This window comes from Nuphar pumila, chromosome 17, assembly GCF_984573655.1.
Source record: "Nuphar pumila chromosome 17, dmNupPumi1.hap1.1, whole genome shotgun sequence".
Lineage (NCBI taxonomy): Eukaryota > Viridiplantae > Streptophyta > Magnoliopsida > Nymphaeales > Nymphaeaceae > Nuphar > Nuphar pumila.
This window is the reverse complement of record NC_143265.1, coordinates 13537068-13549582: the sequence shown is the minus strand read 5'-3', so window position 1 is coordinate 13549582 and position 12515 is coordinate 13537068. Positions and strand designations below refer to the sequence as shown.

Sequence of the window (12515 nt, the reverse complement as noted above, 5' to 3'; positions counted from 1 at the left end):
AACTAAACCGACGATCACTTACGTTCGTAGACGGCTTCATTCTCGCAATACTCCAAGGTAGGAGAAGTTGCACAAGGACTTAAACAATTAAATCAAGCTTAAATAATTGATAATCGAAAGGACTTAATGATATATTTATATACTTATATGTATATAAGTACACTTTTAAATCAAGGACGCGGTTTCGCGATCCTTGTCCTTTGCTTTCGCATTTCAGTTTGCCGTCGCGCTTTGCGCCCAGGCTTTTACTTTTGTATTTACTGCTTATTGTCTTTTAATTCAAGGACGCGGTTTCGCGGTCCTTGTCCTTTGCTTACGCACTTTCTGTTTCTGTTGCCGTCGCGTCTTGCGCCCAGGCTTTTGCTTTCATAGTTACTACTTACTGTCTTTTAATTCAAGGACGCGGTTTCGCGATCCTTGTCCCTTGCTTTCGTAGTTCCTGTTTGCCGTCGCGCTTCGCGCCCAGGCACTTCCTTTTCGCATTATTATCTTTTGTTTCTTTTCCTTGCCATAGACTCAGTGTATTCGAGAGGAATACCAATTCCTCTTTCCACCCGATATGTTTTGGGAAAACCCTTGATCTGGAGCAAGACCAAGTTGTTGGGTGATAGGTTCCTTTGTGAAACCCATTTACCAAAACCAGTGTCGTGACTTACATAGCACCCAGACACTGCGTCATCGGATGTCAGATTCGAGAAAATCACATGCCTTATGTTGGCAAGATTATGTGTGGTTTCGAAAGATTTGATATGTTAAAATAGTTTTCAAAAAACCTTATATCTTTGCGAAACACACTCTCGAGGCTCCTATTAAGGACCTGTATCCCTTTTCTCGTAAGTGTACTTCTTAAACATGCGAGACATGTTAGTACTACGACGATTGGATGAGAGAGTCTTATGACCTCGATTAATGCTTAGTGCAGTTTGTTGAAAACACATATAAGAGTGGGATCGCCTTCATAGGCAAGATGCTCGTTTCGATCTAATGGACCAGAGCATGAAGAATGAGGCAACGGCTAAGAAACCCCGTCGCGCTCAATTCAACCTTGCTTCATCAAGAGAGAGGACGAAGGGTACCAACTCCGATAGACAGTCCATTTATGGCTTTCAAAAAGGGCAAAAGACCCGTTTTTTCCCAGTCATCGGAGGTTAGGGGGAGGGATAGGGGCTACATAAGTTAGCCTAACACTTTTGCAGAAGTTGGATGCATCCCTATCAGGCCTTGGGGACTTATTCTCTCGACCATCGGTCGTCTCCATAGGAATAGGATTCAGTCAGACAACCGAGGTATATTAAAATACTTAACATAATGAACACTCGGCTTGGACTCGACTGTTTCGACTCACGTGCCATGTATGTACCCGCATGGTCGGTTATCAAGTAATAACTAAATTGAGCATGCACACCCTTTTCAGTTTGTTGTACTTAGCTTATTCCTCTAGTCTATCTGCTTAGTTCGCTCGTTACTACCTGCTGCATAAATTATCTATGCCTAATTTAGTTCTTTCTGTCTTTGTACTCTCCTGCTAGTTTTTCGCAAAACTAACTCATCTCATGGGTACAGGTGACGATTAGGTGCATCAGGCGATGGCGCGACTGCGAGATGATTTAAGGATCCACTGTTTCTGCTCGTAGTGTTTCTCCTGGACATTTTTGGTTTTTGATACGGTTTTCCCTTGAGGAAACCCAAATTTTGTACAAACTTGATACTCTCTTCAAATAGAAGAAATGGTTTCCTAAGTATTATTGCAGATCGTCCATGGTAAATCTTTGTTTTCTCGCTAACGTGCCCAAGGTTGTCAAACCCGTCCTTTTTCTTTTAAAAGAAATCGTTTCCGCTGATTTAGAAATAAACTCTGTAAAGAAAAGGAATTTTCTAACTATTTCAAGGAATTTATAAGGTTCGAAATTTTGGGGCGTTACAGACACGGCTTCCTTTGTGTCATGTGAAGTCAACCACACCAAGGTCCATTTTTTTCTAAAAGTAGATTCAATTAACCCTAACCAAGTCCAGTTTTATCTATATTATATATATAAATACATAAATGCACACATATACATGCAGTGTTAACTTAAAATTGTTAAAAATTATATATATGTATACCCTCTCTGCACCCCCACACCCAAGTTTTTTTAAAGTGCCGCATCGTCGCATCCGCACCTGTATCTGCACCCACACCTATGTGACATAGATGGGAAAATGTTTAATTGCCAACCAGATGTAATCATTTCCCACCATGAATGAAAAAAACATCAAATCATCATGGTAAGAAAGTGCCATGCTGGCACAAGTGGGCCCCAGTTTTCCCCAGGACCAACCACTTTTCATATGTAAATCCATTCATACCTCCAACCTATGAAAGCTTTCACATGAGCTGAGCTGGCAGTATTTTTTAGAAATCAGTGCCCATTCCCATGTAAAGCCTTTCCTTTACATGGGAATGAAACAAACTAGACCTTATACAAAAAAATTTGTGGAACAAACCCCTAGGAAGGTAGCAATATAAACCTGGGTCACAAGTAGAGATTTGATTCACGAGAAAACAGATTTAATTCAGCCAAACCTTCTACCTGGATCCGATGCAAAACTCAGGGATTCGGACTAAATGCTAGGTTCGGTATCAAGGTTGGAATTGGAATGCTATATAATTGTTGAGTTGTATCAAGATCATATTTGACACATTTACAATTGTTTATTTAAGAAGACCATATTTTTCAACTTTTTTCCTGATTTGGCATTATCATGTCATGATCGTCCATACAGTTGATGCGCTATGGTAGCTTTTGACATGGAGGTAGCTATCGATGCTATGTAAACTTAGAAATTTGTGGACATGTGTGCATGTGCACGCATGAGAGAGAGAGAGATGTCCATGATGTCCTGGGTTATGTGGGGTTCATTGAATAAGATGTTGACATATATGATTTTGAGCTACAAGTGGCATTGACATGCCAAACATGTTCCACATGCGTTCTGGCAGTTAATCTTTTCATCTTTACGACTTTCTTTTGTGTTTTTTCTTAATGACCATGACTCTTGACTTCAAAATGAATGCCTGAGCGTAAGAGTTGGGAGTCTTACCATGTACATGTGTGCTACATCCACTGAATCTTGTGATATTCTAATTTTATCATACTTTTAAAGGTTTATTCATTCAAATTGATAAAAATTTCACAATATCATGATAAATTGAAAAAATGAAGATAAAAATATCGCAATGAATCAAAAGACCTTAGAATGGCTGATTGTTGAAACCCAAATACATTTTTCTCAGTAAAATCCTAGAATACCCATCTTACATGTGCGTGCCTTTACGAATTTCTTTAAAAAAAATTGCAAATCGGATTAGACACGCTCAATTGTGTTGTCTTGTGAATAGCCTATGGAAGTCTGCTTTTCCAAGCAAAGACGAAACTAGGTAAAAGAAGTATCATGCATGAGAGGAGGTTCTGCATCTACTTCCACTATACAAACCAATCTGGCCATCTACTTCCCCTGTACAGACTAATCTGGCCAAAAAGATGGAATTAAATACCAATGATATATATATATATGATATTTTCCATTTTTCATGCAGTTTTTATGTATGCATAAATAAACAGATTTTTTATACTTTTGAGAGTATAATTTCTTATACACTGAAAAATTATAAAATCATTAATGTTTCTCTACTTTGAAAATACCAAAGTTTCTTTTGTATATGTGCAGCTGCCTCAAATTCCAATAGAACAGCCAAATTAATTAAAAAGCTTCAGCAATCAAAACATACAAATTTTTGTACACTTATAATTGCGACTTGGCATACCTATACAACCATACATTATGTTTAAATTAGGTTAAACTTCAGCTTAAATTTAAATTAAAATTTTGAAAACATTTACCCATCATAGACCTTAAGGTTTAGAGACACACACACATTCATGTCCTCATATCCTAATTTTTGAAAAATCTATGAATATGTGCCGTGGATCAGGGTCTTATCTGTATCCTTGTGACATAGCTGACAAACTTCTAACATGTTAAGCATCAAAATTTCATATATGCACAGATACATGCATGCATAGATATATATGTGTCAAGAAGACTAATATACTGATAAAAAATGCCCACTGTTTCACATTATAAATAATTTATTTACATTTCAGAATCAGTATCACTACAGCCCGGAGAAAAATGAAATATTAAACTCATAATATTTGCCAGAAAGCATGAGTTGAAATTTCACACTGAGCAAATGAATCCCAACTGGAATCAAGTCATCATAAGTGACAAGAAAACACACTATAATTAAAAATACTAAATATAACATTGTCATCAAGGCTTTGCTTGCAATACAATATTAGAACTGCAAAGGAAGGAAGGGAAATTGCTTTCCAGATAAAAGAAACTAAACAAACAACCATTGATACAACATGCTGACTGATGTGACCAATCAAATAGAATTAGCAGCCACTGCTTGATATTCAGCAGAAACAAAACAAGATAGCTTTAGACTGATGGATTAAATAAAAGAAAAAATGTATGCATGTAACCTTATGATGCACACTTATGCAGTTAGAGAGATCATAGAAAAACCAATGAGATGACTTACCGGATAACCATTCCAGCCTGAAATTGGCAAGGCTGCTGGATGGGGTGGTAGCATAACAGGCATGTATGATGGGGATGCTTCTATAGAAGTGCCTGAATCATTTGAGCTCCTCTGCAAAGACCATGATGTCCCAGGTGGTTGCGATGCATCTGAAGGATGCACCGGAAACGATCTACCAACTTGATATTCTGAAACAGGAACACAAGCTCCAATTGCAGTTGGATCAGGATGATGAAACTTGCAATTTGTTGCATACTTGCAGGAACCAGTACGCATGTAAAAAGGGCATTCTTTCTCTCCCTGTGAGATAAGGATGTCATTCAGATGGATTAAAACAAAGAACTGCTGCAAAAGAGGGGAGCACATGACCATTATCTTGCCCCAAAAGATACAAGAGAACTACCAGTCTTATGGGAAGGCCCAAAAAGTTGAGCTCCAGCTTTCCTCCAGTTCCATCTTTTTCTCGAGGGTGATGATATCTGCAAGCTCGTCCAAATTTACAAGTTCCAGTCTTCACGTAATACTGCAAAATGTTTTCGTAACAGCATCAGAGAAATAGAAATACAAACCATCACAGCTGCTAGTTGCATTTATTGAGGGAATACACTCCACACTACAAGCTCCAATTTGGCCAGTAAATGTCTTCGTGATTGTGAAAGAGAATTATATAAAAACATAACTATATAAGATGCCATACAAAGCCCAGAAGCTAATATCAAGTTTGGTAACATTTTATGTCACTTTGTACAAGACTCAGCCAATCTTCACATAACTTTTGCATTCCTATGACACCATTTGTAATAATGCAGCACCATCATATTTTGCATAAATATGTTTGCTTACGGATTCAGACCAAAAAGGTTTTACCTTTTTTCCATTATAATGGCAATAACAGAGATTCATGGATAACCAGACAAGCATACTTAGGAAATGGAGTGCTTCGAGTATCTGGTGCTATGATGGGAGAGGTAGGCAGGTGCGAGTCTGGGACTTGAAGGGGAAAAAGGCAGAGGTTGAACACGGCATTCTCAAGATATAATAGTCATTTGAAAATGCTGAATTCATCCTTCCTTAAACAACAGATAAAGTTCAAGGGATGTCTTTTCAAGAGATCCAGGGGGGGGGGAGGGCATGGACTTATGCTTTCCATTCAGGCTGATCTTCTTTGGGAACCCTTCCCCTATGCTTATTACCTGCATGGAGCCTGTTTCCAACTGCCTCTAGAGAGACAGCATTTCAACATCAAGAAATTCTTGCACAACATAATTCCCAAACAATATTGCCCACCTACAGAAGAAGTGAATAGACTTGTTTGTCTAAACCAATTGGCGAATAATTTGAAATCAAGAGGGGAGTTGCTGGTGTCAGGGTTGTGGGATCTTGAATGTCCTAGCAAATAAGAGTTGCCTCAGATGTTATTTTGAACAGAAGACATGTGACCCTAGCATCAGAGACAGACCTACGCCACCCCCAAGAAATTAAAACTCCCATTGGAGCCCTTACCTGGCTGCTCCCAACATACGTAAAAAATGTCTGGCCCTCCACCCTAAGAAAAATGAAATATCTTAGATTAAAAGAGGAAAGAGTTGAAACTTACCAATATGGCAGTCTCTCTCTCTCTCTCTCTCTCTCTCTCTCTCTCTCTCTCTCTCTCTCTCTCTCTCTCTCTCTCTCTCTCTCTGTGTGTGTGTGTGTGTGTTAAGGAAGGACCGTGAAATAGAATAGACCACAAGAGATAGAGGGCGGAAATCTTTATGTGCAAGTGTTTCCTCTTCGAAGCAAGGAAAATAAACGCGCCCACTCTGCTCTTTTGCCGATTTTGTGGTTCCCCATGGAGAAATTTGATCGGGATTTGGATTTGTTGTTCTTTCTGTAATTATTTGTTGGGTGTTTGTCGTTCCTTTGTCGTCCAATGTGAAGACACTCTTTTCCCTTTCTCCTTGTTGGCCTTTTGCTTCTTGGTTTGGGTACAATTTTTTTGGTTGCTTTGCGGCTTCTAGTTTAGTCTTACAGAGTTCGAATCTGGGTTATTTTGATTTTCATAACTTCGCATGTTGTATACAAATATCATGTTGTTGCTAATTGAATATGACCATCAGGGACGGACCCAAAAACTTTTATTGGGGGACCAAACATAAACAAGACATGTACAGTATCAAGATAGGGGACCCAAAGCATGAATAAGAAATATGCAAAATTGAAGATTAAATTAATATATAAAAAGTATAATCAATATTTGTTCCATGTTAACAAAATATAAACAAAAAAAAGGCAAAAAAAAATAATTAATATTTCACATTTCAACTCAACCAGTTAACGAAATGGAACCCGACGTTCTTTAATATCCTAAAAATCTTATATAATTGAATATGTATGTATAACATCAAAGCATTCGTCAAAAGATCATTTTCAATTTTGTTTTGAAGCTTAATTTTGATAATATTCATAGCTGAAAATAGTCGTTCTGCAGTTGCAGTAGAAACAGGAAAAGTAAGGACAAGTACAACCACCTGGAAAACAAGTTGATAGATTCTTGATTTGTTGGTCCTAACCAACCATTGGCACAAATCAAAAATATTTGACAATCTCTGAAATTCTAAATCTTGAACTACATTACTCTGATAATGGTGTTCTTATTATAATTGTTCTTTTTCAAGATTCATAAAATCTTATGGATAAAACTCTTTTATCAGCTGACAGATATCATCGGTTCTAAAAGAGTTGTGTGCAGCTCGAGGATCAAGAGCCGACTAAGAAATAACTTCATTGTATGCTTACTGAACCGTAGATTTAATTCTTGCAATTGAGAATCTATTGCGGCACAGAAAATATCCACTCGAAAATGATGCTCGATTGTAAAATCAGCTTGATGATGGCGAGCTCGACCTCGTCGATCACTATAATGAGCATTCATATTCGGGACATCTATGTTGCGTTCCTTGCAAAATAACTTCATTGTTAAGTGATGCATCCCGTTTATAATCTCTAAATTGTTGGATACCTGCTTTAGTGAATGAAACAAGATGCATGGCATTTAAAATGTTTTGAGATTTGACTTGCAATTCTTGACATAAGTGGTCAGTAATCTGCATAGGTTCTTTCATGAGAAGCAAATCTGATAAATTAAGTCTGCTTCTGCTCGTTGGGAAGAAGTGGTTTCATCATCAATGATTCCAAGAAAAGCTTCACAAATTGAACTGAACAATTTAATCAGGGCAGAAATTGATCTTAAGTGAGAACTCCAACGAGTATCTCCAGGCCGTTGTAAAGTACCAATTTGATTAAGCTCTCTTTCAGTTTCAATCTCATTACTTAATCAAAAAAGCAGAATTACTTCAATAGTGATACCCTTTTTTTTCTGCTTGGTGTTTCACGATAGTCGCTTCTTCCTTTTTTAGGGATTTTATAATTACTTATAAGGATATCGGCTCAATCTTAGAGGTTGTTATTGTATAATCAAATTGAAACTAGAAGAGGGCTTAATCAAATTGGTACTTTACAACAGCCTGGACATACTCGTTGGAGTTCTCACTTAAGATCAATTTATGCCCTGATTAAATTGTTCAGTCCAATTTGTGAAGTTCTTCTTAGAATCATTGATGATGGAATCATTTCTTCCCAACGAGCAGAAACAGACTTAATTTATCAGACAATGACATCGTTTGAATTTGTATTCATCATGCATCTCATGAAAGAAACTATGCAGATTACTGATCACTTATGTCAAGAATGAAAAGCTAAATCTCAGCACATTTTAAATGTCATGCATATTTTTCATCCACTAAAGCAGGTATCCAGTAACTTAGAGATTATAAACGAGATGCATTACTTACCACGGTGAAGTTATTTTGAAAGGAACACAACATAGATGTCCCGAATATGAATGCTCATTATATTGATCAACGAAATCGAGCTTGCCATCAACAAGCCAATTTTACAAACGAGCATCATTATCGAGTGGATATTTTTTGTACCGCAATAGATTCTCAATTGCAAGAATTAAATCTACGATTCAGTGAGCATACAGTGAAGTTGTTTCTCAGTCGACTCTTGATCCTCGAGCTGCACACGACTCTTTTAGAACCGATGATATATGTCAACTGGAATCTATCAAGATTTTATGGATTTTGAAAAAGATCAATTAGAATAAGAACTTCACCATTATCAAATTAATGTAGTTCAAGATTCAGAATTTCAGAGTTTGTCAAATATTTCTAATTTGTGCCAATGGTTGGTTAGCACCAACAAATCAAGAATCTATCAACTTGTTTTTCGGGTGGTTGTAATTGTCCTCACTCTTCCTGATTTTACTGCAACTACAAAACGTTCAGTTATGAATATTATCAAAACTAAGTTTTGAAACAAAATTAAAAATGAGTTTCTGACGAATGCTTTGATGTTATACATTAAAAGAAAAATTGTAACTAAATTTAGTACAGATTCAATTATATAAGATTTTTAGGATATTAAAGAACGTCGGGTTCCATTTCGTTAGCTGATTGAGTTGAAATGTGAAATATTAAGAAATGATTATTTTTTGCCTTTTATTTTGTTTATATTTTGTTAATATGGAACGAATATTGATTGTACTTTATATATATTAATTTAATCTTCAATTTTTCATATTTCTTATTCATGTTTTGGCTCTCCTATCTTGACATTGTACCTTTCTTGTTTATGTTTGCCTCCGCCAATAAAGGTTTTTGGGTTCGTCCCTGCCTAGCATAGTGATGGCCTGATGGTAGAGGGGTGTAGAGCCAATGCGAGAAGGTTCCAAATTGGGAAAAAAGTATCCTCATGCGTGATTCACAAAAGGAGGGATGGGTGTAAGTAAAGTCTAGACTCCAGACATCAAAGGCAAATGGAAGATAAACTACTTGACCTATGGAATACTAAGACATGGAGAGGGAATCAGATGTGTATTAGGTGTGATGACATGAATTTCATACAGGTCTCAATGCAAAATATTTTCCTAAGAGTAGGTGAAATGTGAATTTTGTGTTGAGCTCTTATAAATATCTGGCATCAGTGACAAGAGTGGGGGTTGTCCTTTGGAGAGTGTGAGGTCAATGAGCCCCACTGTATAAATCCTGATATAGGAAAATTGATAAGGTGGACTTTTGATGTTTGACAGCATGGCAATCCCTCCTCTCTCAAAAGAAAGCTAAGAAAATTGGGTCCTTCCATTTGTTTTTTAATCCCCTGTCTTTTCTTTGGTGAGATGGATATCATAGGTGAAGAAAAATAGAAACCAAGCAGCTATAGGTGGAGATGACTCCTGCTCCGAGCAATAAAGTTGACGCAGGTAAAAGAAAGAAGACAAATGGGGAATTTTCATAAGGCTCCCTCAAACAAGCATTGACACCTAAGACTATGGATCCGCTGAAAAGAAAACCTCCCATTCCCAATCTTAGCTCCTTCATTCCTATCTTTTTCGCGGATGACATACTTATTTTGAAGAGGCTTCCGTAAGGAATTTGTTGGAGATATTAACTCATTTTAGGATGTTTTGGCTATTTTATGCTTACACAAAATGAGAACAAACATGATGTTATAGTTCTCAATAAGGGAAGAAATTGCAGAGACCGAAATCTTCAGTTGTGAACTAGAGGTTATTCCTTTAAAAGTATTTTTATCTTTCTCTTTGTAAAAGAGTGTCTGGGAAGACTGATTCGGAGATGGAAAATAAGGCATGAGATAAAGTAAAAAGATAGTTGGCTAAATATTTACCTTTGACAGGTACAACTAAAATTCTTAGGCATGTATTAGAGAACATTTCCTTATGGAAAGCTTTTGCACTCCTACGAAGGCAGAGAGAAAGTTGATTTAAGCCATTTTGGGAGTTCTTATGCCGCATTATAATAGAATGGCTCTAGTCAATTGGAAGCATAGTCATAAATATCGATGATATTTTCAAAATATCGCAATATTATCGTTGTAAATTCAGCAAACGCTAATATAGGTAAAATACCATGATATTTTGAAAATATCAACAATTTGAAAATATTGCGATATTATCACAAGAATATCATGATATTCTCATGATATTATCAATTAGTTTTACTGTTTTGTTTTTATTTTACATTTTAAATATGTTTTTCTTCTTTCTTTTACAATTTTTACTTATTTCTTTTATTATTTATGTATTTTTTCTAAACATGATATTTTTTTACTTATTTTTGTTATTTTTTATATTTTTTAAGCCCCAAGATTTATCACCAAACCTATAATATCGCGAGAAATTGCCTTGCCGAGATATAACCAATATCAATATTTGTGACTACGATTGGAAGAAAATAAACCTTTTCCCATGGAGTTTGGTGAACTAGGTATCAAGGTACTAGCAATTTAGTCAAGTTTTGCTAGGTTCGTATAATATGGTATACATGGTTGTTGGGGACATGAGCCTAGTCATACATGCTCTTCAGGGTTGGGTCTTTGGAAGGGTTGATTAAAACTTAAATGTTTTAAATGACTTTGTGGAGAAAGTGAAAGTGGCTATGTGCAATGGTAGAGAAGCCAAATTTTGGAAAGACCCATGGTTAAATAAATGCTTTTTGAGGACATGCTATCTTTTGTTACATATAGCTGCTACACATAGAATGTAAGGTGTCCCATTGTAGGGATGGTCAAGAAGGGTGGAATGTAAGATTAAGAAGGAACATGTGTGAGGATCTATGTCACATGGGTGCTGGTGCGACACGGGTGAGGCGCAATTTTAAAAATTTTGGACACGGGGACTCGGCTATATATATATATATATATATATATATATCATGTGTGCATATATGTGGATATTGTCTTCTAAAGTTTGGCACCAGCATGAGTGTTTTTATAAACTTTGCAAATTGTACGCTCCCCCTGGCGCGGGTCCCGCTGTGCGGTCAGCGGGCGGGGGCCATAGGGGGGCAGCACCCCCCCGGAATTTTTTTTTCTCGGGCTTATGTTTGAGACTCATGCTATATATATATATATATATATATATATATATATATATATATATATATATATATATATATATTTTTTTTTTTAAAAATATATATAAAAATATCATTTTTTTTACCCTAAAAATGGACAATTTTTGGACTCAGTCAACGTTGACCGAGTCCAAAAAAAGATGAACTCGGCCTGGACTCATTGACCGAGTCCGAATCGGCGTTGACCGAGTCCGGGCCGTGTATGAAGCCGCACCCGTGTCGGGGCGTGTCGATTCGGGTGCGGCGCCTCCCTAGCCGAGTCCGTGTGACATAGGTGAGGATGAGCTTAGAGAGTGGTCAAATTTACTCTTGACATCGGCAAATCTAGTGGATAACTCCCTATCGTGGAAATGCTCAAGGTGAATTCTCAGTCAACACTTTCTATCAAGACTCATGTGTGTGTAGCTGCCAGCCTTTTCCAAAGTATGCCCTATGAGGGAAGAGCATATCTCCAAGGTATTCCATATTGGCTTGGTTCATCGTGCTAGAGAGGGTGTAGACTTGATTGTTAAACAAGCAAAGAGGCTTCAACCTTGCAAGTAGATGCACTATGTGCTGCAGGAAAGAGAAAATCACATTTCACCTTTTTGGAATTGCATTCTTTTTTGCATTTAGTGCAGGCTAATTTTATGATAGAATGGGTTGCATCCGTCCATTTCGAAGTTGATTTTCACCAAATTAATAAGCACTTTGGAAATAATTGCTTTTTCGTTTGGAGAAAGTGGTTATCTAATGTGTGGTGTCACATTTGGTTAAAAAGGAAAAACAACACATTTTGATGGAAACAGAGTTGACGTGGACAGGTTTAGATGTTTCATGTATTGGGATGAGAATGAGAAGATTGAGTGCTACTGCTTATCTCTGCTTTGACTAATTTTATGATTCTTTTAACTTTCATTTCCCTACTTGCTTTAAATCATTTGTAAACCAGTTTTCATGGAAAATAG

General features: G+C 36.9%; 1 protein-coding gene across 3 annotated transcripts in view; it reads right to left on the bottom strand.

The window, feature by feature from the left end:
- LOC149811674 (zinc finger CCCH domain-containing protein 33-like) overlaps positions 1 to 12515 on the bottom strand; it is an 89058-nt gene that overhangs the window by 72939 nt on the left and 3604 nt on the right. For all 3 annotated transcript variants that reach the window (XM_089993900.1, XM_089993901.1, XM_089993899.1), the window contains exons 3-4: positions 4995 to 5114; positions 4592 to 4891 (exon numbers count right to left, since the gene is read on the bottom strand). In XM_089993900.1, the coding sequence (XP_089850026.1) occupies positions 4592 to 4891; positions 4995 to 5114 (420 nt within the window). The remainder of the gene's footprint in view (positions 1 to 4591; positions 4892 to 4994; positions 5115 to 12515) is intronic.